The 25246-nt window shown below is 40.0% G+C and overlaps 4 protein-coding genes across 10 annotated transcripts in view; 1 reads left to right on the top strand and 3 right to left on the bottom strand.

Annotated features, from left to right (window-relative positions):
- LOC103372973 (nuclear receptor subfamily 5 group A member 2-like) overlaps nucleotides 1-712 on the bottom strand; it is a 9338-nt gene extending 8626 nt beyond the window's left edge. The window contains exons 1-2 of the mRNA XM_008302760.1: nucleotides 611-712; nucleotides 394-535 (exon numbers count right to left, since the gene is read on the bottom strand). Of these exons, the coding sequence (XP_008300982.1) occupies nucleotides 394-535; nucleotides 611-712 (244 nt within the window). The remainder of the gene's footprint in view (nucleotides 1-393; nucleotides 536-610) is intronic.
- Nucleotides 713-2430: 1718 nt separating this feature from the next.
- Nucleotides 2431-8938, bottom strand: cenpa (histone H3-like centromeric protein A). 5 transcript variants are annotated; one of them, XM_008302758.1, is made up of 5 exons: nucleotides 8807-8938; nucleotides 7130-7261; nucleotides 5758-5879; nucleotides 4239-4313; nucleotides 2431-3123 (listed from the first exon to the last, which is right to left on the bottom strand). In XM_008302758.1, exons 2-5 carry the CDS (start codon nucleotides 7227-7229, stop codon nucleotides 2995-2997), a joined length of 426 nt encoding a protein of 141 aa, XP_008300980.1. In that variant the 5' UTR covers nucleotides 7230-7261; nucleotides 8807-8938; the 3' UTR covers nucleotides 2431-2994. The 5 variants fall into 5 exon arrangements, with proteins under 5 accessions (XP_008300980.1, XP_008300981.1, XP_008300977.1 ...); XM_008302759.1 differs by having other exon boundaries at nucleotides 7130-7232; XM_008302755.1 differs by having other exon boundaries at nucleotides 7130-7294; nucleotides 8807-8937.
- A 1483-nt stretch (nucleotides 8939-10421) lies between these two features.
- On the bottom strand, nucleotides 10422-14591 carry psmb10 (proteasome 20S subunit beta 10). The gene is made up of 8 exons (XM_008302753.1): nucleotides 14425-14591; nucleotides 14193-14286; nucleotides 13906-14003; nucleotides 12574-12714; nucleotides 12298-12413; nucleotides 12130-12188; nucleotides 10751-10902; nucleotides 10422-10648 (listed from the first exon to the last, which is right to left on the bottom strand). Exons 1-8 carry the CDS (start codon nucleotides 14487-14489, stop codon nucleotides 10537-10539), a joined length of 837 nt encoding a protein of 278 aa, XP_008300975.1. The 5' UTR covers nucleotides 14490-14591; the 3' UTR covers nucleotides 10422-10536.
- Nucleotides 14592-16169: 1578 nt separating this feature from the next.
- il6st (interleukin 6 cytokine family signal transduce) overlaps nucleotides 16170-25246 on the top strand; it is a 22536-nt gene continuing 13459 nt past the window's right edge. The window contains exons 1-7 of one of the 3 annotated variants that reach the window (XM_008302751.1): nucleotides 16170-16294; nucleotides 16753-16830; nucleotides 19896-20198; nucleotides 21076-21226; nucleotides 22525-22679; nucleotides 23098-23252; nucleotides 24242-24404. In XM_008302751.1, coding sequence (XP_008300973.1) covers nucleotides 16761-16830; nucleotides 19896-20198; nucleotides 21076-21226; nucleotides 22525-22679; nucleotides 23098-23252; nucleotides 24242-24404 — 997 coding nt within the window. In that variant the 5' untranslated portion in view covers nucleotides 16170-16294; nucleotides 16753-16760. Of the gene's footprint in view, nucleotides 16399-16752; nucleotides 16831-19895; nucleotides 20199-21075; nucleotides 21227-22524; nucleotides 22680-23097; nucleotides 23253-24241; nucleotides 24405-25246 lie in introns of all 3 variants that reach the window. The other 2 variants (XM_008302750.1, XM_008302752.1) reach the window with 2 other exon arrangements.

Here is a 25246-nt window from a genome sequence, read left to right as displayed (position 1 = left end):
GCCTGTTTAGTTTTTTAAATCTTGTTAATTCTTTATTTCCCTTCTGCATTCTTCTTTTAAAATGATTTTTGTCGCCGTTTTGTGAACGGGACCGGCTGAAAAAAGGGAAGTGACTTTCTGTAAGAGTTTTAATAAATACATGAGAAAAAGTCTCATTTCGTCTCTTATTGTATTCAACTGAACCAAATCATTTCTGGAGACATTTTCGAACTAACATTTCGGATTTCAGAAATAATTCCGCTTTATCGACTGGCGCTACTGAAAACGTTTTCTCTCTAATATGACGGGATATTACAGCTGGACACCTGGCTAAAGGAGTTTATTCACACCGGTATATGAACTTTGTAGAAGCTACAGATGGATTTCCAGACAGTAAAAAAGCCTTCTTCTTACCTTCCAGCCGCATACCGACACGGAGACACTTCTGGAACCTGCAGAAGGGACACCGTCTCCTCTGAGTCTGATCAATTCTGCACTGCTGGTTTTCCACACACGTGTACTTCTTGCTGTTTTGAACGGTTCTTTTGAAAAATCCCTAAAAATAAGAGAAAGGGTGAAGAAGGCAGCTCTTTGACAGCAGCAGACTATAACCAGCAGCTGTCTGATGTACCTTGCAGCTCTCACAGGTGAGCAGCCCGTAGTGGTACCCGGAGACTTTATCCCCACAGACCGGACACAGATCTTCTAAACCCACATCAGGTCTGTACTCCATGCTGGAAAACAGACCAGAGAAGGACCAACTTGTCCCTTTTCCACTGGCAATTAACAGAATATAAACTTGAGGCAGATTATAAAATGAGTCAGACTGGAGGGAGTCTAAGTCAGTAAGTGTGTGTCCCTCACTGACTGTCCTACCTGTTGAGTCTGTGTTATACTGCAGCAGCTGAACTTTTAGTGATCAAAGCTGGTGTAGATGCTGCTTATTCTTCCAGCTGGCCCCTATACCTTAGACAGGGAGAGCAGTGGTCCTGTCATCATCCTTCAGAGGAGTGATGCTCATCCATGGTCCTGATCTTGCCGCTGTCCATGGTACTGAAGCTCCAGCCAATGAGCATGTGTCATCATGAAAACTGACCTGTGTTTGTGCTCATATGAACCTTCAGTGTGTCTCCATTTACTTCTTCACTGCGATATTGTGACAGAAGAATATAATGGCATTAAAGAGTATTTTCTCTGTGGTTTTCTGCCTCCTGTTAGTGCAGTTGGATTGTAAAGTTTAGGGTTCAGAAAGAAGTATCAAGATCGATTCCATAAGTAAAAGTAGCAGTAGCTCACTGTATAATGGCTTGTTGAATCTAAACATCACTTAAATAGAACCTGTCTGGTATTGTGAAGTAGCTAAATGGTCTCAAAGAGCAGCACTTGACAGCACGTTCTACAGAACAGATGCTAAACAAAGTCATTGACATTTATCAGTCTGGAATGGGCTGTAAAGCCATTGCTCAGGTTCTGGGATTCCAGAGAACCACAGTGAGAGACATTATCCACAAACAGAGGAAACATGGAGCAGTGGTGAACCTTCCCAGGAGTGTCTGGCCAACTACAACTTCTCCAAGAGAAGAGCACATCAACATCTCATCCAGGAGGCCACAAAAGAACCCAGAGGAACATCAACAGAACTGCAGGCCTCACTGGCCTCAGTTAAGGTCAGTGTACATGATTCCACAATAAGGAAGACACTGGGCAGAAATGACATCAATGGGAGAGTTACAAGGTGCAAACCACTTCTGACCAAAAAGAGCAAAGGTTCATCTGGCATTTGTAGAAAATATCTGGATGAGCCCCAAGACTGTTGGGATAACATCCTGTGGACTGATGAGTCAAAGGTGGAACTTTTTGGGAGACATTTGTCCTGTAACATCTGGTGTCAAGCATATACTGTACTTCACAACATCATACCAGCAGTGACACATGGTGGTGGTCGTGAATGGTTTGAAGCTGCTTTGCTTCCATTGATGGAGCAATGAATTCTGCTCTCTATCAGAAAATCCTCCTGGAGAATATCCGCCCATCAGTTCATGACCACAAGCTCAAATAGGTTCTGCAGTATGACAATGACCCAAAGCACAAAAGCAAGTTCATTTCTGAATGGCTCAAAAAGAACAAAATTAAGGTTTTAGATTAGCCGAGTCCAAGTCAGGACTTGACTGATGATGTAAAAGCCTATCAGAAAGCTTTTTTCTGATTTTATTGTAGCTTTTTTTCTTTTGATTCTTTAAAAATATATTTTAGCCCTTCAAGTTTTATGACTTGTCTTTTTTATTTCGTTGCCTTCTGAAGCATTTCATAATTTGGATTTTGAAATGTGCTCTATAAATACAAATTATGTTTTATGTGTGTGCCAATGGTGAGTTCACTGGCAAAGTGTTATGTCTAATTTAGATAACTATAGTTGGACTTAACACTCAAGCAAGTATGCACACACACACATACACACACACAATTTTTATTGAGAATATTGGGCCCTAACTCATGGATGAAAAAAAACATTCTCAAATAAGTTTCATAAGGCAAATGACTGACAACAATGGTGCCTGCTCTTCATTTATTAAACACTGAGTTGGCAACTTAACTGTCAAACACAAAATTAAAAAACCATTTGAAAAGACACCACTTTGGGCTTTTGGCATTCACTTTATAATAAGTACACATTTTGTCCAAACTAAAATAAGACATAAGGTAAAGATTACAAAGAGAAAATATTAACATTTATCAACACAATAGGTTTACTTCAATGAGAAACAGTATATACACATCAGTAACACTGAACCCTAAAAATGAGCAGTTATCACACTAAACAGCAGATCTACTCTGTATAGTAAAATCATTCAACAGTTTATAAACATACAGCTGCTTGGCGAGGATTCTTTTTCAGGTTCCTTTCTCTGCAGTGTCTTTTAAAGTCACACAGTTAAAAGTGGCCAAAATCCAAAGAATGTCATTCCTATTGGCCAATGATTATTGTATTTCTTTTCTTGTTCTTCTTCTTTCTTTTTACAGGTTATCCACCCCTCGGATCCTCCGAGCCAGCTGAATGTCCCGGGGAAACAAGGTGACACGCTTGGCATGGATGGCACACAGGTTGGCATCTGAAAACATCATGACGAGAAATGCCTCTGCTGCCTGAGAGTACAACGAGGTAGATCAATAGGTACAGTTTAATGAAATACAAATACAATCACCCAGATTTGGTACATCTCACTCTTTTCCAACTTGAACACAGGCTATGGCTTGGCCACAAACTGTCGACTGTCAGACATTGGGCTTACTGCTGACACAATGCAGATTGGCACATCAAACACACCTCAAATCTTTCAGCGAGAGTGAGTGGAAGAGTGTGGCTCAGTATGCCCACGTCTTGTGGGACACTAACATGGTCAGTCAATTATGCTTATAAATATGCCTTCTTCTTTTTTACAGTTGCCAATGCAGGAAAAAGATCCAGATCATAACTACATTTTTTGCCATTTTAAATTCTGACAAGTGCGTTTGTGGCAAGTTATGATGGTATCAAATAACAGTATGTTAGCATTAGCTTACATAGTAGTCAGCTGGGTAAGTTTGAGTTAAAAGTTAGCTAGTTAAATGTTTGCAATGTATGCATTTTAAGGTGAGTACATTTTATCAAACGAAGTACACAAACTAAATACAAAAGCCATGGAGTGTGGCTTTAAACCAATCATAGTTGTACTGGGTGGAGCTAAGCAAAGCATGCTGCTTTGTGTTTCTCTCAATAGTGACGGGGAGTTGTGAAAATCTGAATTTTACAAAAATGAATTACACTTAAACTGCCACTAACACAGAATTTGAAGAATAACATTCAAAGTCTTGTGATCTGTTTAAAATCTGAATAAAGTTTCCACTGTAAAATACGCCAGAACTACAGGGTTATAAAGATGGCTGAGTTTTGGTAGTTCTTCAGTTCAGTTCAATGGGGATTTTTCACTCAGTTTTTGTAACAACCGTATGAAGAACTGTTACCAAAAGTCATTGTACACCATTGCCAATCAGGCCAAACGTTCTCCAATATATAGTTTGTATGGGTTTTACCAAAGATGCAAAATGAGTTATGTGCCGAAAATGCCATCAGAAGAATCTATAAGCATAACCCCGAGGAACAGTAATAAGTAAGCTGAAATGCTTATGTATTGGCACACATTAATAACAACTGTCCATTGAATGATTTGCAGTGCTAAGGACAGCAGCCTGTCAGCTTGATGACAAAAGTAGCAGCTTACCTCCTGCAGGGCCAGAAGAGCGTAGACCTGCCATCGGAGAGCTTCTCTGGAAAAACTTTGGCACACTTCACGAACCTGAACCAAGACAAAGAACCAAAATGTTTAATATCAGCCAGTGCTTCACTCTTACGAAATACTTTTTCAAGCTTTTGATGCATTCTTAAACTGCATTTAAACTGTATTACATGTTTACCCTACAGGATCAGTATATTGCAAGTTAACTTTTTAATATATCAAGCCTCTACAGTGCAAACGCCCAGGAAAAATCACTTGCAAATGACACTGTGTTCTGACCAAAGGGGGCCCTAGAAACATGGGATGAGTTGAATCATGTTCTGAATTGGTCAGATGTTTTTTTCAGAGCTTTATTAGAACCAATAATTTTCTATAGCCACTTCATCCTGCAGTGGGTCGCAGGGAGGCTGGAGCCCATCCCAGCTGACACAGGCCAGAAGGCAGGGACACCCTGGACAAGTTGCCAGCCCAGGCTGACACAAAGAGACAGACAACCATATACACTTACACAATCAATTCAGACTCACCAATCAACTTACGATTAGGAATCGGCCCAGCCAATTATTGACGCAGATATTTGGTATTTATACATCATTAGTATCGTTATTTTTAATGGCCAATTATCGTCCACTTGCAGAGCAGAGAAGCTCTGGTAATTTGCTGCAGGTGTGTTTGGAAGGTGAGGAAGCAGATACTACTAAAGGTGTAATAAACACCACAGTCTTCCACAAGCATCCCTAATATTACATAGGAAGACCCCAACAATTCACTTGTAGGTGGTAATAAGTGGTGCAACTGGAACTTATTCTGCCGATGGTGCTAGGCTACGGCTATTGCTAAGAGGTTAGCTCTCTTAGCCTGCAGCCATCGTAAGCTGGAGGAACATTTTTTAAATTCAGATTAACTTTAACACTCTGCTCTAACTGACAGGCGTCTCTCTCTGCAGAGACACAACCTGCAACAATTGAACAAGAAACCTAGTCATCTCCATAAATCAGGGAATTAGCTGCTTTTATAGTGGATAAGGCTACACTAATGGCTGGTGTAGCCACAGATTACCCTGAAACAGAGTATGGAAAAGTGTTTTAAGATCTTAGTGGATTATAAAAAAAAATTATAAAATAGAAAAAGATGAACAAAACAGAGAGGAACAGCAGATGTAAATGCAGGTCACAAACTATTATTAACACAGCATAGCACAGCAGACATGCAGCTGTGCTTACAGGCAGCAATCCAAATGCTGTTACTATCCGGTGTCTCCAGTACCGACAGATTTTTGTGTTGACATGGTTAAAAGTCAGTCAGGTGGTTGACTGATAAATAGATAAAACAAAGAAGGGGGGAAAAAAAATCCCCAGTTTTCTTTTGCTCCCCGAGTCTTGCTTCCATTTACACATAAAAACAGAAAACACTGATTTCTGCAAGAAGTTGCACGTTTGAAAGAGGATGGAGGGATATAGGTACAGCTTTTACTGTCTTCATAGTTTATTGTCATCTGACTCACCAAGCGAGAGAATGGTCCCTTCCTGAGCAGAAGATCGGTACTCTTCTGATACTTGCGGATCTCCATTAAGGCCTTGGTTCCTGGTCTAAATCGTCTCTTCTTCGGAGAAGCAGGAGGCTTCCCTAAAAAAGCAGATAAGAGTGTTTGTGGCAGGACAGGTGGTCTGTCCTCACTGGGGTAACTGCACGGAAATTCACCTTCATACCCATTTAAATATTAAGTATGAGAGTTAGTTTATGTCAGGGTAAACCTTTGCCACTGCAATCAAAATATACTTCACTGGAAGCAAAACACTATTTTGAAATCAAAATACTCATCAAGTGAGACAAAATTTGTAAGTTTATAGAGAGTAAACCTAACTATGAAGCAAAAGTTCTGTGTACAGAAAAGATTAGTCTTACTGTGTAACAGAGCTGGGAGATATGCTCACAGTATTTTTCTTATGCAGTTCAATATCAACAATTAACACGACACATATAAAATCATTAATGAGGCGGGTAACACATTTGAACATTTGACTTCTCTGGCAATATCTCCTTTTTCAAAGACATGCTTTATCTTTCTTGTTTTGGCCTGACATGTGATTATGGCAATGGGAGCTTAACCAAATGTAGAAAATATATATTTAATATAAAGTACGAGGTGTGTCAGAAAAGTTTCAGGACTGGTGTCACAAAAGATATATTTCAAATCCAAACTACACACTACAAGTTTTCCCCCTTCGAAGTAATCTCCCTGGAGTCTAACACACTTTCCCAGCCTTCTCTGCCACACCGCCATGCACTCCTGGAAGGATTCTTCCAGGATCCTCTGCAGCTCCGTCATCACAGCCATCTTGATGTCGTCCACGTCTTCAAAACAGGTCCCCTTGATGACCCCCTTGAGCTTGAGGGAAGAGGAAAAAAAAAAATCCCACAGAGCCAGGTGGGGTGAGTAGGGAGGTTGCTCCAGCAGAGTGAGGTTCTTCTCAGCCAGGAACTGTCGGATGCTCAGGGCATTGTGAGCAGGCGCGTTGTCATGGTGAAGCAGCTATGACTTGTCCTGCCATCACGCTGCGTCTTCTCGCACACTAAATAAAGCAAACGGCGCAGGATCTCTTTGTAGACGTGCTGGTTGATCATCTGATGAGGAAAACTCATAGTTTGTAGTTTGAAATATATCTTTTGTGACACCAGCCCTGGAACTTTTCTGACACACCTCGTACACATCAGTTTTTCATCTGATAATTATTAGCAACCCTTGTGTGCACACCAGAGGAAATATAATAAAGAAAAAATAAATATATAAATATAAGAGGTGTAGCTAACAGAAGCAGTGACTTTAACTTAGTGGTTAGTGTAAATGTCAGCCCTGCTACTTCAGTGACTCTCACTTGAAACTCCACTTCGTCTTGGGGACACGGGTGTTGAACGGGATGTCCCTGGGGCTGGCAGTGGGGGGCGACGTTTTGGGGTTACGCCTTTCCGAGGCATGGCCTCCAAAACACAGAAACACGGGTCTGGACCTCAAGAGGAAAAATATTGGAGTCGCAGTCTAACTGTGAAAAGTTGATAACATTACTTCATGCTCACTCAATCAAAAACAAATCTTTAAGTCAATTATATGGAAGGCTATCAGAAAATTATCCTACGTATGACTTCATTTGTTAGGTCAGTCAACATTTTCATAACACGGTTATGGCCTTAATCACTAATTTTAACTGTCCTTCAACACAGCATGGCGTTTGTTTTGCAATTATGGTCCCATTTTGAGTAAAACTGACGATAAAGCAGAGAATGCACAAAGGTGGGGCTACCCTGTGACTAAGAGGCCACTACACATGTAGCGTCCCTGAATAAAGAACATTACCATCGATAACCAATTCATCACTATTTAATTTCTTCCCAATGGATCTCATAAAAGCTTTGCCGTTTTATGCTGAACTCACCTAAATGTATTGCTATTTAGGGATGATAATGATAAACAGCTAATCACTGCTAATCACATAATTTCAATGAACAATGTATTTGATTAAAAACATATTAACCAATAAGGCAAATATGAGGGACAGTTTAACTGTCAGAAAATGTGTTGTGTATTTGCTGTACCACAGAGTTAGGTGGCCAGGTGGGATCCTTCTTTTTAATAAAATGGACTTATGGTTGTTGATTGCTCATCATGAGGCCTCCCTATAGTTTCACTTAAAGCTGTGAAAAAAGTGTCTGGCAACTGTCCAATTTAAATAGCTATCTGAGGCTCATGCTAAAGATAAGCTAGGATTTGCAAACACTAACATCAGCTGGGAGCTACTGTAGAGAGCTGCTATAGCTGCTAACATTCACAGTTTTTCTCAGTGGCTTTGGTACATTTCTCGAATAATCCTTGACATTTGTAAAATAGTAAGTGCATTTCTCAAAACAATTCATACAAATAGCAAAACACCGTGGATTACCTGCAAAAAGCAGTTACTTGCTCAAAATCCTTAGTTCATCTCTCAAAACTACATATGTGTGTCAGTGAACATGTCAGTGCCATCAGGATGACAAGTCCTTGTGTCAATGTGTACAATGTGATTACATGCTTCTAACAGCACTCAAAGCAAAGTGATGAAGTGTGAAGAAAGTCTCGGTTTAAACACTTCCTAGACTGATAAATGTGCTGCAACGTGATCTGTTCAGTTCTACAATGATAAAATACCACATATAATCTCACCCACAAATTGAGATTATTAATGATTTTTAATTCCAAACGTCTTAATGGCTGAGTTACGTTTCAGTAGGGGTAGGATTACATTCAATTCGACGGTAACAGTTAAAAACACTTGCATGCACGATTTGCGCTGAGAAGTCTGACTAATGAAGGATAGGTGTGAGTCAGGCACAATGTCATATTACACAGAACAACATCTCTAAAACTAACGCTTCCACTTAGACGTAGCGGCTACCGTTAGCTCCCTAGCTAAATGCTTTCATATCATGCTATCTATTAGTTGCTATTTTACTTTTACTACGACATATTGAGCCCCTCCTTTGAAATGTCTCCCACCCTAACAACTTGATTTTAGACGTACCTGTGGAGTTGAACACTACTCACGAATTCAAGAATTTATTAAATACTTGGAATGGAAACCTGTTGGAACAGCGGTACGCACCCTCCACACAGCGCTGCAACAAAACACACATTCAAACGACGCCTCTCCGCCGGCTCAACCAATCAGCTTGCAGCGAGTCCAGCTCGTCCCGTAAAATGAGTGGCTACGTCATTTCCGTTTCACGATTTCGTCTTATCAACAGGAAGCTCTGGGCGTTCGGCATTTAAATGTACCTGTGAGGTGGGTGATCGCGTAGTGGCGTGGAGTTGGTGAAATTAGGACATCTGTTTTAGGCACAAACTACAAAAATACGGGAAACTTTACACAGCATTACTACTGATAAGGATTTAGAGTACATGACTGAGACTTGTAAACAGTAAAGTCAAACTAACATCTGAGTTAAGTGTTTTTGGCTTAGTGGGTCTGTTGACTATTAACTGAATATGTTATACTGTTGCTCAGTAGGTTCAGGAATGATGGCAAAGAAAGAGGGAGTTTCAGAACACAAGGCCAATTTAAAGTACGCCAGTAATTTAGAAAAATGAGTCATGATAAGGTACATGTAAATCTTATAAATATTAAAAATGTCATTACAACTACTGTATGATGTAAGTAATCATACTAAACATGTATTCTATTACAGTGATATATAAATAGTCTTGTGAATTCATATTATCAGTCTGTTCTTCTCAATTGCACAGTGTATTTTATTGTTTTTATGCCTGTGAAGTTCTTTGTAAATTGTTTTTGAAAGGTGGTGTACAAATAAAGTTTATTATAAGGTTATAAATATTCTATTAATTATACAAGTAATCATACTGAGTATGTAATATATATTCTGAGTAAAGCTGCATGCTGCATTGGTTCATGGTGTTGATCAATGATGTTTTAAAAGGGGGGTGCTGCGTGGAAGGTATACTTCCCTTACACTAGAACTCTGTTTTGGCTGCCCACATACATTTCTCATAGTGGTTGGATCCACAGTGTTAGCCAAAACTTAATACTTACTGCATGTGTTTACACTGACCAAGAACATGTATGACTCTATACAAAAAGCAGCAAAGGCTGTTGATGATCACAACAAATGAAGTTCCATTGCTTATCTATCTATCTATCTATCTATCTATCTATCTATCTATCTATCTATCTATCTATCTATCTATCTATCATTATTGCACCATGGTATATGGTGTCTTTAAAAAAGAAGTCACTGTGCTCCCATTTCTTGCACTCTCACATATTAGGCTACATATGAAGACAAGAGGAAAATAAGGGACCCAGTCGCCCCAGTTCCAGTTCACATCAAGCAGATGTCTGGCGTCCTCTGGCTACCATGAGATTTTGAGCTGTGTCAGTTTCAGAGTCCTCTTCTACTCTCAACATGAATGGAAAGAAAACAGAGACTCTCTAAGAGTATTTTAAAACTGAATAGCCTAGCCTTTGGCAGATGTACGTACAACAAGTGGGTTACACACAAATGCTTGCATGTGCTAAGGTGCCAAGTCCTCAGAGATCAGCTTGTGTGGCCGGGAGACATGCAGTTAATGGAAACTGCTGTCGTCTTAGCTGTGGTCACCAAATAACTTGCAAGCACTGATAATTCAACAAACCATTTTATTAGAATTTTCTTTTAATCAGTGCACTAATGTGCTCATGTTATAACTACATATTGAATATATTTTATTCCACCGGGAACACTTTATTGTATTTTACTCTGTGTCCATAACCTGAACTGACTGGTCGACCACATCCAGAGCAATGGGGGTCACAGTTTTGGTCAGGACGGCTGTGGTGCCAGGCTTGTACCTGTACTGCCCCTCTCTGAAAGAAACAGACACAAGGAGGACAAAAGGATTCATTTGCATTGCTTTCAAATGTGACATGAATGGTATTATTCTCAACCAAATGTACATTATAGCTTACCTTTTTCCCTTTACCGTGGGCTTGTCATAGCCTCGTAGGTCTACCACTTCAGTTGCGGTGATGACACACAAGTCCACATTGCTTCCTGAACCCAGGTCACAGAAAATCCCTGCAGCAATGGCATCTCGTACCAGTTGCTTTGCCTCCTCCAGCTGAAAGAGAGAGAGGGAAAGGAGAAAAATGTAAGGACATTTTTATCAAACAGAATATTATAAGAGGAGGAAGAATACAGGACTGAGATGCGGGTCACTGACTACCAAACAGAGATGCAGTCCCTCTTCTGTGGGGTGGGGAAAAAAGGAGTGACGCTGTGATTTTTAGTCAGATTAATTTTCAATCAATACATTGCCAAGGAAGGCAGTGGTTTTTCAGTTCAGGCAAAGGCTCCTGAGTCCTTTCAAAGCTCCTCCTTTGTTCACTTCCCTGCATTATCAATGTATAACAAAGCCAACTATACACAGATTGTGATGGGGTCAATACAATGCTAAGACACTAATGACAACAAATTAACTGTGTACCAAAAAAAAATTTGTATCAATTAAGCTACATAATTCAGGATACCTCTCTTGACAGTGTTTCTCCAGTCATCTAATACAGATAATGAAGCCAAAACAAAGAAATCACCCAAACTTTTTGTAGGTGTGACTTTATGTAACATCCATCCATCCATTATCTATACACCGCTTAATTCTCATTAGGGTCACAGGGGGGACTGGAGTCTATCCCAGCTGACTCAGGGCGAAAGGCAGGGGACACCCTGGACAGGTCACCAGTCTATCACAGGGCTACACTTAGAGACAGACAACCAAGCATACTCACATTCACACCTACGGACAATTTAGAATCACCAGTTAACCTCAACATGTTTTTGGACTGTGGGAGGAAGCCGGAGAACCCGGAGAGAACCCACGTTGCACGGGGAGAACATGCAAACTCCACGCAGAAAGATGCCGGGTGTCCTCACCGGGACGTGAACCGGCGACCTTCTTGTTACGAGGCAACGGTGCTAACTGCTGATCCGACTTGCAGCCCACTTTATATATCACTGAATACAAAAGCTAAGTCCATTTAATAGTGTAAAAATGTTCCTGTGTAGGCTCCAGTCCCTCCACGACCCTAGTGAGGATTAAGTGGTGTATAGATAATGGATGGATGTTCCTGTGTTCTCGTATTTAGTGGTTCATTGTTCAGTTTCTGCACCCAGAAGAATCCCCTTTTGTTCTTTTGGGTTTTTAAACGACATGCATGTCTTGTTTTTGTCACTTCCTGTTAAGATTTTAACACAAAATATGTTGCAAATACATCTCCATTGTAATTCCCTTTGCAGTGGAAATGTCTCCTTCAATGTAAACTTAAAGAAAGTAGAAAATCAATGTCACCTCCATGTTTGGTTTGAACCTGTCCTCAAATACAGACACAGCAGCTGCAGCTCCAGAACCTGAAAAAACAAAACCAAAAAATATTGCTTAAAAATTTCAACTGCACGCATGTGTGTGTGTGTGTGTGTGTGTGTGTGTGTGTATGTGTGTGTGCACTTAAACACATACCCATGGTGAGGAAAGGCAATTTGTCATAGGAACCATGTGGGTAAACACTGTATAAGTGAGGCCCAGTCACATCAACTCCTCCAACAATCAGAGATGAACCCACATGACCCTGGTACCTGATAAACAGACAGACATAACAAACATCCTGCTTCGTTTTAATGAGAAGAATAAGGAATACATTTTCCAAGATGTGTGGATGTTAGTGAACACAGAAACACATGTAAACAAAAACAAAAAACACTGAATCTGATGAATTATTATCTCTGTTAAGCCCACCTGAATAGCATCTGTTTCAGCTGTCTGGTTACCATGCTGACGAGGGGGGGTCGCCCAGTGTTGAGCATGTGGAGTTCCACGTTGGATGCCATGATCTGTGTGGTGATCTCTGCATCTGCAGCCACGCCGGCTCCACAGCAGCTACACAACATAGTTTAACAAGTCAAACAAAGAATGGTTTTATAAACACAGCTGGAGTAAGTCAGCTTAGGCTTAGCAGCATAAAGTTAGTTTTTGCACTGTGGTTGACAAAATTTAGAAACCAGTACACGATCATGGATAAAAGGTTCATTATCATTTTTCTCCTTTTTCAGTAATATTTTGTGCTTCCTGTACTGTCTCACTGGGCTCATGAAGAAAAAAAACTAAAGCTGCTAAAAGACATTCCCAATGCTTTATGTGTTAAAAGTATTTCTTAACCAAAAAAACTCCCAAAACATGCACATAGCACACATTGCAACGCCACATTAACCACCTGTTTTTTGTTCAAAAGGACAAGCACAGGGGGAGCTGGGAACAAACCATCAAGTCCGAAAGTAATGACCAACTTGCCTTACATGAACTATCCATCATCTATACACTGCCCTATCCTCACTAGGGTCGCGGGGGGCTGGAGTCTATCCCAGCTGATTTAGGGTGAAAACAGGGGACACCCTGGACACATTCACACCTATGGACAATTTAGAATCACCAATTAACCTCAACATGTTTTTGGACTGTGGGAGGAAGCTGGAGAACCCGGAGAGAACCTACGCTGCACGGGGAGAACATGTAAACTCCACGCAGAAAGATCCCAGGTGTCCTCACCGGGATACGAACCGGTGACCTTCTCGCTGTGAGGCAACGAGGCTAACCGCCGATCCATCCTGCAGCCCTTTACATGAACTAGCCTTAGCAAATAGTACAGCTACAGTGGAGTTAAACTGAAGACTTTGCAAGACACTGGTTAAAAGTTAAGAAATAAAAGTCGCAAGAGATCAACTGGCTTTACTTTTTAGGCTTAATCTTCATAGAGCCAACAGTGTCAGATTTGAATACAGATGTGACAGACCACATTAAGTTTTGTTGGTCAAAATTAAAATTTACAACCAGTTATAAAGTGGAAAGTAAGTCAAAGAAGAGAATTTAAAATGTTCATATATTATATATAATATACAGGCATACACCATAAAACCAAACTACACAAAATAAAACTTAGATTCTACTCACTACTAATACCAAAAGACATTCTGCAAAACAGTCTAAATAAAGAGCTACACTAGCTCTCTCTTTACACTGAGTGAGGTCACAGCCCTGCTGTAAAACTGATTTTCAAACTCTGGTTTTACTTACTAGATTTTCGGAGCAATGTAATGAATCTTCTTGCAGTTTTTGTCAGCCACGACCATGTCGTCTGTAGCTCTTGTATCTGCTCCAAGAATCACTCCATCCTACAATGCAGGAAAGAAAATACTCACATCACCAAACAATTCAAAACTGTTCCTGGTTTTATTGTAGTGATGTGTTCCAACTAGGAAGTTGGGTACGTGGATTGTCATGCACAGATACAAGCATTTATTTAACACAGTGTTCTAGAAAACATGTGTCTTGTTGTGAAAACACTGAAAATTGAACCTCACCTTGTACACAATCCCAGCGATTGTGGTCCCTGTCTTTCTGGCATTCGGAGTTTTATAGCCGAACTCTGCCAAACTGGACTCCAACACTGCATTTCTGGAAATAATGATTAAGCATGAGACAAATGTAGTGACAGAGATACTCATTACTCTTACTCATTTGTGTCACGTCACTGTAACCCTTCTGTCTTCTTAACCTGTCTTTAATGTCCTAGAAAATGCAGAGTTTCTTTACCTGTGGCTATTTTCAAAGCAGAAACCTCCAGCTGGCATCTGAGAGGGATTCAAACTGTGGAGCATCTTGAGTGCTGATTCTGATATAAAGATTAAAAGCTTTAACAAAGCTCTTGCCACGCTGTTTGTCAAACTGTCCGTTCAAGCTTTCTGGAGTTTTTACTTTTACTTTCACATCTTCAGCAGAAGCCAAGCCCTCCTGCTCTCCACTGTAAAAAACAAACACATCAGCCAGACATTTATTCTCATATTGAATGTGAAAGTGTGATTTTTCACCAGAAAACGTTTAAGTGTAGTGAAGAAATTCCATTTTTCTCCCTTTTGCTTTTCTTTTATACAGAACACACACGCTGCATGAGTCACTGAACTGAAGCACTAGAGTACATTGCTAATATTTCTTGCAGTGTAATAAAATGTAAGTGCCAAGATGGAACCTAGTTACCAGAAACCTAAAATGTCGGCGCAGTTGACAAAAGTTGACCAAATAACCTGAATTATAAAAAACATTAAAGAGCTTTTTTTTTTTTTTTTTTTTGTAAGGGCCTCAAAAGGATCATTACACTACTACTAAAAATGTATATTAAAGTTACTTCAAAGAACTTATGTACAATAATATGTATTACAGAACTTAACACAAATGTCTTCCATCATATTTCTTAAATAAACATTAGAGTTAATTCCTGTTCTGAACTTAACTTTAACCCCAGCCCTAACTAATCTCGACACTTAACCTGATTCCAACCTTATCCTAAAGTTAATTTACTCCCAAGTTCTGAAATGTAATGTTTTTATAATAACTAAAGTTCCTACTGCTGTTCAAGCATGAATGAAAATGTACTGTTTGCATTAGCTGCAGCTCCAGAGAGTGGTGAGACATCTATGGTTAGACTAAAGCAATATTGTGCAACAGCTGCTTACATTTACACAGATGTTGTTTTTAATTTACTTTCCACCATTACCCTAGTGAAATATTGTTTTCTCCTGTAGGACAACAGAAGGTCGATTTATCTTTACACATCCTATCACTTTTTTTGTGTAGCCTGTGCAACAGTTTTGACCCTGTTTTTGATCATATTTGAAAATAGTACTAACATACTCAGAGAAATAGACTTAATAAACAAAACCTACTATACCATTCCGTGTACAAATGATGTGGGTCCACGGATGAGAGAATTGGCTATTATTGATATTGACAAATTGTCGTATTTAATTATTTGAGGTGTTTTTTTGTTTGTTTGTTTTGTGTGTGTGTGTTTGAAATGTTTGATCGTGTATTTCTTTTATTTTTATTTTCATTTTAGCAATTTCCCTGAGGTTTTGTACCGAAGGGATCAATAAAGTTTTATTCTAATTCTATTCTGTTCCGTATATAACACATAGCTTTTCTGTGATTTCTTCCTTGTACATAATTGTACAGTCTGCATTCTTGTGTTGTTTATGAAAAGCTATTCACACTTCACATTCTGATGCGCATCTTGTGGCCTCGTTTTTTTTTTTTACATGTAGTCTTGACCTAAAGTTCTGCGACCCCGTGTGTTTATGTGAACGTGAGAGGCGGAGACATACCGGAAAACGAGAGTAAAGAAACGCACGCAGGAAAATCCGAAGCCTCCTATTGGTCCATGGTGTTTGACGGACAGTTTCTCCAGCCAATCACCAAACAACGTGACTTCGCTGAGCATCACAGCAGATCCTTAAAGTGCTCGTCGCAGGGCTGAAGCCCAACGCAAACGGATTCGGTTTATCACTACGGTGCGAGATCGTAGAAGTGGAGTGCCGCTCCGCAAACGTGTTGCGACACAAGAAGGTTGGCCTGACGGGAAGTAGGAGGTCCTACCGTGGAACTGCTGGCACAAGACGAGCGACAAATGGTAGCTAAAAAATATTCAACGTGCTTCGACTGTTGTTGCGTTTTAGCATAAAAAGATGTAATCTAGCAAAGACCATACCGGAACTACATTTGACGCTATTTGAGGTACGTAATAACCACTTTCTTGTGATTGCGGAAACACTCTGTCGTTGAAGGGCAGGATGAGCTGTACGTGCTAAATATGTAGCTGGTTCTGACGACGCTGCTGTGCCCTGTTACCTGGACCGTACAGTGAACTTTTTGTCCTTATTTGCTAACGTGATGATACATTTTCATGTAAGTTTCTTAGCAAAGTTAGCACTGATGTTGCTCTCGAAAACAAACAAACACAACAACAACAACAAAAGTAACGAGGTACCACGAAACGCTCCAAAAGCTATTTATTTGTTATTTGTATGGTTGTAGTGTTTTAAAGCCTGCCTTTCCTGTCTTGTCTGACATGTTGTGTTTTCTGTTTAGCCGTCATCATGGTGTCTGCCAGGGGACTCCAGCTGTTATCACTAGCCTGCCTTGTCTCTCTTCTCCCCACCAGAGCTGGTCAGTATCATTTCAACTATTCACATTAGAAGCCCTGATTGTGTTCCAGTGTTTTCTCTTTCAGTTGACCAGACGTTGTGTAACGGCCCTGTATTGCTGTGTGCATATTTAATTTCATATGTGATGCTGCCCTGATGTGGACACAATGCCATTTACAGTTCTGTGCAGGGCAACTTGACCACTATGAGCTTGACGTGCCACAGCAGGAAAAGCACTGGTGACATTAATAGTATTGTTAATGTCAACATTTCACTGATGTGTATCAGTGAAGACCCATCAGGATGGAATAAGTTCAGCATGCTGCTTCTGGATTTTGCTAAAACTCAGTCTGTACCAACAAAATAGTGAATGGATTGTAGCACAAGTTGCTTGGTCATTATCAAACGTTGTTCAAAAATAAACTTTCCCAACTTGTTCTCGTGGATTAATCGTAACAACTGGACTTGCTTGAGCTCCTTGAAGACGTTTCACCTCTCATCCAAGAGGCTTCATCAGTTCTGACTGACTAGAAGGGAGTTCCAGATACTTATATCCTTAAGGACAGCTGAGTTTTGGTTTCAATTGGAGGTTTGTTGCTTCTCCCCCTCGTTGTGTGAGCTGTTAGTGCTCCCCCTGCCACAATGGGGTTCGTTAGGGTCACTCCCAACTCGTCAGTTAGAACTGATGAAGCCTCCTGGATGAGAGGTGAAACGTCTTCAAGGAACTCAAGCAAGTCCAGCTGCTATGATTAATCCAGGAGAATAACCATGACCTGGATGACTGAGAATCTTCACAGACTTTCCCAACTTGTGACAACAATTCCTGTGGCACATTGTGCTAAGCAGCATATTTTTTGCATGTGTAATATTGGAAGAAAGAAAAATACAGCGTAGGGCATTCTAAACTACAAGACAAATACACCACTGCAATATAAGAGCTGATCTTCAACAGCCTTAACCAAAATGCTGTCTTTCCACTCTATTTTATAGGAACTGTATGCTGCAGAAGTAGCTTATTTATGCTATTTATCTGTTACAATTTCAAGGTTAACACTAGGGCTAACAACTTTGTTATAAAGCGTTTCCCTTTTACACTGGAAAAGGGTTTTATTCCTGTTCCTTTTCACATTCATTCCACATAACCAACAGTTGGATTATAGTTTTCTTGTAGTACCTGGTTTTGCCACAAGGTGCCACTCCCTTTCTGATGAATGAGACTGAGTCAGAGACATGTGCTGTTGTGCCCGTCTCACTGCAGCTCTCCTCAGAGCAGCTGTGCTTTACTGTATTCTTTTCTGTATTTACATTGTATTTTTAACACTGCTGATATGTTTTTAAAAATCACAAATATGTTTCTTAGTTTGCTTGTTTTCTGTTTATTCACAGTATTAGATTCATATTGCCATGGAGTGGCAGTGGTTCCTACATTTTTTTATGTGCTGTGGTATTTTGTTGTGTTTTGTGAAGTTGCATTGTGAGAGCATCTTTAGTGTGTACTCTTTAGTGTACGAGTGTGATACTCGCCTAAGTAATGATCTGTTGCCTTGCTGTGGTCATATCAACAGTAGGACAAAAGGCTGAACTACAAAACGAGATTAGTGGGTTAGCGAGGTATGTTGAGCTTAAAGTCAGAGTTTTAAGTGGTTCTCTTTTTGCTTGACTAGATCTCCATGGTAACTGATGCTGTGGAGCTAACCTGGGTTTTGGATTTAAATCGGCTGGAAGAAGAGTCTCCCTTTAACTAAATTGTTTCCTGACTATTTTTTTTTTGTTAGTGATACAGATTCTCAGCTGAGGGAATGTGTTTTATCTGCAAACATGCTGAGCTGTGCGTTGCTAATATCACTGAATGAAGCCGTGTAGTTACAGTATCACACACTGTATGTATCGTGTTGCCATGGGAGCCAGACGTGTATTTAGTTGGTGATGCAGAAATCACATAAATATGTTTTTATGTTTGGCTGTGATTTGCTGTCAAGTCCGTTTAGTGCGGCTGATGGAACACAGATCAGAAAATGAATTATTCTACTGGTATTTAGTACAGAAAATATTCAATCAATAACATTAATTTTGCTTTGATTGTAAGTTTTGTGTTATGCTCTGGTAGACTATTTGTAGCAATTGGACTTGCTTGAGTTCCTTGAAGACGTTTCACCTCTCATCCAAGAGGCTTCATCAGTTCTGACTGACTAGCTGGGAGTTCCAGATACTTATATCCTTGAAGAGCCATTAACACCTGAGTTTCAGATGTTGTGTTGTCCGAATCTCAGGTTGAAATGAAGAAGATTCCTGTAGTCTGCAAGTTTTCTGGAAGTTCTTTCGTACTCTCGCACCAGTCAAAGGGCGTTCTTCCCGAAGTGTGTAGCAACATGTCTGTGAAGATTGTCAGTCATCCAGGTCATGGTTATTCTAGCAGATTAATGGTAGCAACTGGACTTGCTTGAGTTTCTTGAAGACGTTTCACCTCTCATCCAAGAGGCTTCATCAGTTCTGACTGACTAGTTGGGAGTTCCAGATACTTACATCCTTAAGGAGTCATTAACACCTGAGTTTTTTTCTTTTTTTATTGTGTCCGGTTCAACATCATAGCAAGCAGAATGATGACCTGAATGCTGTGTTGGGCTGAACAGATTTACTTTGCCAAGGGGAGCTTTACAAATATAAGGCCCATCTTGATAGTCTGATTTTTATTTATTTATGTATGTAGTCATTCTATTTTATTTCGTTCATTTATTTTGGATGCTGGATTCTTACTGAATTACATGTCATATTGCTGGACCTGAAAGAGGAACACCTGAGTTTTATGTTTTGCATTTTGTGTCCACATCAGGATGACAGGCAAGAGTTGTATTAAATCCTGAATAATACCACATCTCATCACACTTAGCAGTGTATGTTCTTGTTGTTGTTGTTGTATTAATTGCTTAGACTGTGGGAGGAACTGTGTGTTATTTACTGGCTTTGCAGCCACAGTAATACATTAAAACTCATGTTTTTGACATAAACACAGTGCTTATGAGTATACTATTGGTTGAGTTTGACTCTGTCAGTTGAATTGCATGTTTTTTGTGTTTTGTCGGACTTTAGAAGATGACAACCATTTGGTGATAGCTCCACAGTCTCCAGTGCTTGAGATTGGGACTAACTTCACGGCTACATGCTTGATCATCAACACAGCTGAAGTCACAGCAGATGATCTCTACTGGAATCTGTCAAAAACTACTGTGTCCAAAGAACAGTACATCAAGATCAACAGCACAGCCCTTAATGTCACTATCCCCATCACAACAGAGAAACCTGAATGGTTATTTTGCCTCTGCAAGAGAGTGTCACCTCATGTTGTCCTGAACTATGGCAAATTTATTCACGGGATTTTTCTTGTGAAAGGCTGTAAGTTTTCATTGGAACCTAAAACCTATAACTTTTTTTTTTTCTTTTGTTCTTTACCCATCTGTATTTGATATGCATAGCTGAACTGAGGGGCATACTATGAAGCAACATAAATGGGTTAGCATGTTTGTTGAGCCTAAAGCCAGTTTTTAATGTCATGAAGGTGGCTCTCTCTTAACCCGGCTAGATCACCATGGTAACTTACTATGGGCAGCTAACCTGTAGGGCTGGACCCGAATAGCCAAATATCCGAATAATTGGTCGCTGTGCTGGTATCGGGATAGCAATTTTGATCTCCAGATATTCCCCCCTCCCGCTGCTGCCGTGGAAACAGGACTGTGACCACTAACCTAAACACCTAAACTGGTCTTAGTAGCCAAATGCTGCCTGTGGGTCCCGCCCACTTCCAGCCCATCGGACTGAACCTGTTTTGTTCTTGACTAAAGTAGGGGGCACATGGCCAGTCCATTTTTGTCTAATGTAAGATCACACACCCACTTTTATGGGATATAAATATAGCATGAGGAAAAAAGCCTGGGTTAACAACAAGAAGCTTGATAATCACCATTGTGATTTGGGATTTTAGGTTTTATTGAGCCACCTTATAGAAAGACAGTCTGGCTATGTCGAACTTGCTTCTTTATCGCCCCTCTGCTGTGGTTGGGAGTATACACAGGGTTACAGTGCTGTGGTCACTGTATGTCCAGTTCAGTTTTGTTTTGCCTTTCTGTAGCTAAGGAATAATGACAAGCTGAATCTGCCATTACAAAATTAGTAAAAAATACAGAAAAAAATGATAAAAATCCAAATTGATACATTTGGTTTTGTAAAAAGAAGAAAAAGTTGATGAAACATCTGTCTGTTGTCCCAATGTTAGATCGTCCAGAGAAGCCTGTGAATCTGTCGTGTAAGGCGGTTCAGGAGGATACATACATCTCTCCAGTCATCAGCTGTAAATGGGAAGCAGAAGGACGTCATACAGCAGAAGTCCCTATAAAATACACATTGTTTGTCAAACAGCCCATGACGTGAGTACACCCTTCCATGTTTTTGCAGAACTGTCACTTTTGTTTTCAGTCACATTTACGTTCAATTTTGGCAGCATTTCTGATTTTAATTTATTTTAGCATAGAATAAAATCAAACTGTCTTTTTAAAGTGCTTGTATAGATAATCTTGTCATTATCAAAAATTGGGCAAGGTTGACTCGGTGCAGCTTTGAATCGTAGAAGGAACAAAAAGACACACGTCACTCCAGTACAGGCTAATGACTGCATGTCAGAGCATTCCCAGTAAGCATGAAAAACATGTGATGATGTCACTAACCAATCAACAATCAGACTTGTTGGCAACTTGTTTGGTCATGGATTTTGTCAACTACATACAGTTCTTAACAAATGTATTCGACCTCCACCCAGTGTGAGGTTTATGCAACAGCTGCAGTAAATTAACAGCATTGTTCATTTTTTTTATGGTTCTGTGAAGGTTAATACACCAGTATGTAGAAGGTCTTTAACACATATGATATTTTTAATACAAAAATATCATTATTATTATCTACAAATTTTCAAATTTACTGTTTTACAAAAAAAAACAACACATTATTACTTCTTGGCTGGGTCTTCCAGCACGACAATGACCCAAAACACACAGCCAGGGCAACTAAGGAGTGGCTCCGTGAGAAGCATTTCAAGGTCCTGGAGTGGCCTTGCCAGTCTCCAGACCTGAGCCCAGTAGAAAGTCTTTGGAAGGAGCTGAAACTCCATGTTGCCCAGCATAAACAAAGGTTTCTGCACCAACTATTAATTTCAGTTTTTCTACTGTATGAAATACTCATTTCATGCAATAAAATGCAAATTAAATATTTAAAAATCATACAATGTAATGTTCTGGATTTTTTTTTTTTTTAAAGTGTACCTACAATAAAAATGACAGACCTCTCCTTTCCTTGTACTTGGGAAAACTTGCAAAATCGGCAGTGTGTCAAATCCTAATTTTCCCCCCGTATGTGAAAGTCATAAATAAATCTTTAAAAAATTCTCTCTCTCATTATTCTGGTGTTTAGCAAATCAAAACTATTTTGGTAATCTCAATTGACCTAAAACAGGAAAAATTTTGTCACAAGTAATGCCAGATAGTGGGAAATAAAAAAAGGTTGTGTCTTTTTATACAGTGTATGTAAACTTCACGTTTCAACAGTATGCATATATTAGGAAAAACAATAATGAAAAGTGAATATGAAATTGTTTAAGTTGTATGAATTGCACTTGTGTACCATTGTGTACTGTAGAGTTCCCTTAAATAATATTAAACTCTCTTGTCAACAGTGGCGAAATCACCAAGGCATTTACATCTGCAAAGAGTGCCGAAGTGCATCTGAATGTTTTCCCCAATTTTATGCCACTGGAGATCTGGGTGGAGGCAGAAAATCAACTGGGAACAGTGGAGTCTGAGCACCTGATGAATGAAGCTAACAGCTTTGGTAAGTAAATTGTAGAATTGTATGAATAAGCATTTCACAGGGCTGCAATATTTATGTTTGCTTGCTCTGATCTAGTCTGATATTGAATATATTTTCACCTAAATGGCAGTGCTGAAAGGGAACTTCGGTGTTCATACAGATTTATACATATTGTATGAACACTGAACTGCATACCTCATGTTTTTGGGGGTTTTTTTGCGGCTAGTTTCAGTTTTTGGTGTGTTATATCTATTTATTAGTAGTCACTTTATTTTTTATATACATCTCTGTTTTTATAAACCTCTTGATTTTTACGTTTGTACATAGTTTTGCTAGTTTAGAATTGCTTCTTTGCACTGAATGGGAATGAATGAATTTGCATAATGACATTAAAGATTCTAATTGTGATTCCTGACTGCTTTTGGGTCTGTTGTTGCAGTGGAAACAAACCCTCCATCTGGTGTCCAAGCACTTTCAGAGAAGAGTTTTCCCACCTGCCTTCTCATACACTGGACTCATCCGATTCATATGACATATTTGAGATTGACATATCAAATCAGATACTGCCAACTTGGATCACACGTGTGGACTTACGTAAGTATGTCCGTGCCCCATTCTATCACAAATTTCAAACAGCTACACCAGGGGTCTCAAACCCAACTTACCTGGGGGCGGCTGCAGGTAGAGTCTGGGTGAGGCTGGGGGGCATCACGTATTCCCCCAAGAAAGGGTTTCAAGTATTCCAAAAATAGTACAACTGATCCAATCTTCTCAATCTTTATTAATAACAATTCAGAACATGAACATTCTTCAGAACATAGGCTCCTCTTACCTACTCCTTGCTGCCAGAGACCTGGCAGCGCTTCCTCTTACACAGCTGAGCCACATTTGGCTTGAGGGAGAAAACAAATGAGACCCTCAGTATGGCTTGAAGATGCTCAAGTAAGTTTGGACCTGTACTTTGAACTGATTAAAGTTCATGGTGGAGAAGAGCTTTTCACACAGATAAAAAAACAAACAAACAAACAAAAAACACCACGCATTTGCACTGGGTGACATTTTGACAAGTTGCTTGTCTACGATGGCTCATGGGCCCAGTGGGCGCCATTGTCAAATAGGCAGATTACTCTTTGGATCTGCAGTTTAATCTGTAGCGCTATGAGCCCTCTTAGCGACCCAAACTGTTGACTAGATTTGTCGACAGTGTTTTTTGGTTTTATCTTGCTTTATCTTGTTATAAAGTGCATACTTTGTTCATTCAGGTATGTTGCTTAGTTCCGAAGGGATATGAGCACTTCATGCATTCTTATGGGGGACCAAAGTGTGTAATCACTAAGCCCTGACTGGGTCAATTAAAAGTTCTGCCTTTGGGTGCTGAACCACAACCTCGATGGGGTTATTTAATTGCAAAACCTGTTAAAGGGCTATGCACATTCTCATGGAACTAGAATTACATCCATAACTATTATATCTTTAATCTGTGTGTTTTACAATACTTTCTCAGTTATGTTGTGTTTCTAACTTGTCTTTTTTTATTATTAGTTGACAAAATCAAAAAGAAATGTTTGGTTTATGTTCTTTAGGTTCCGCTTGCAGACACTGACAAGTATATAGAGTCCTTCAGACTTCAGAACCTTCGACCAGACACAGAATATGTCATTCAGGTATGCTGCAAAAATTCTCGAAAGGGTCACGGTTATTGGAGCAACTGGAGTACCAATGCTACCGAGAAAACACCGGAGGACCGTGAGTATTATAACTGCCAGTTTACATTAGTTTTACTGAGTAAAAGTAGTTGCCTTGTTGCCTACCAATGACAACAATGGGCTTCAGGTTAACTGTTTAGGACTAGATGATTTGTCTACATGTTAAATCTGTTATACAAGATGAGTGCAATTTTGCAATATGCATGTGAAGTAGTCAGTGTTCAGCTTGTATAACAGTGTAAATTTACTGTCCCCTCAAAAGAACTCAGTACACAGCCATCAATGTCTAATCCGCTGGCAACAAAAGTGAGTACACCCCTAAGTGAAAATGTCCAAATTGGGCCCAAAATGTCGATACGTGGTATGTCCACCATTATTTTCCAGCACTGCCTTAACCCTCTTGGGCATGGAGTTCACCAGAGCTTCACAGGTTGCCACTGGAATCCTCTTCCACTCCTCCATGACGACATCACAGAGCTGGTGGACGTTAGAGACCTTGTATTCCTCTACCTTCTGTTTGAAGATGCCCCACAGATGCGCAATAGGGTTGAGGTCTGGAGACATGCTTGGCCAGTCCATCACGTTCATCCTCAGCTTCTTTATCAAGGCAGTGGTTGTCTTGGAGGTGTGTTTGGGGTCGTTGTCATGTTGGAATACTCCCCTGCGGCCCAGTTTCCAAAGGGAGGGGATCATGCTCTGCTTCAGGATGTCACAGTACATGTTGGCATTCATGGTTCCCTCAATGAACTGTAGCTCCCCAGTGCCGGCAGCACTCATGCAGCCCCAGACCATGACACTCCCACCACCATGTTTGACTGTAGGCAAGACACACTTGTCCTCCTCACCAGGGGCCTCATGTACAAAGACTTGCGTGGATTTCAT

The sequence above is a fragment of the Stegastes partitus genome, unplaced genomic scaffold (genome assembly GCF_000690725.1).
Source record: "Stegastes partitus isolate 25-593 unplaced genomic scaffold, Stegastes_partitus-1.0.2 Scaffold1874, whole genome shotgun sequence".
Taxonomy (NCBI): Eukaryota; Metazoa; Chordata; class Actinopteri; family Pomacentridae; genus Stegastes; species Stegastes partitus.
The sequence above is the reverse complement of the archived record's forward strand: the minus strand, read 5'-3'. Positions and strand labels throughout refer to the sequence as shown.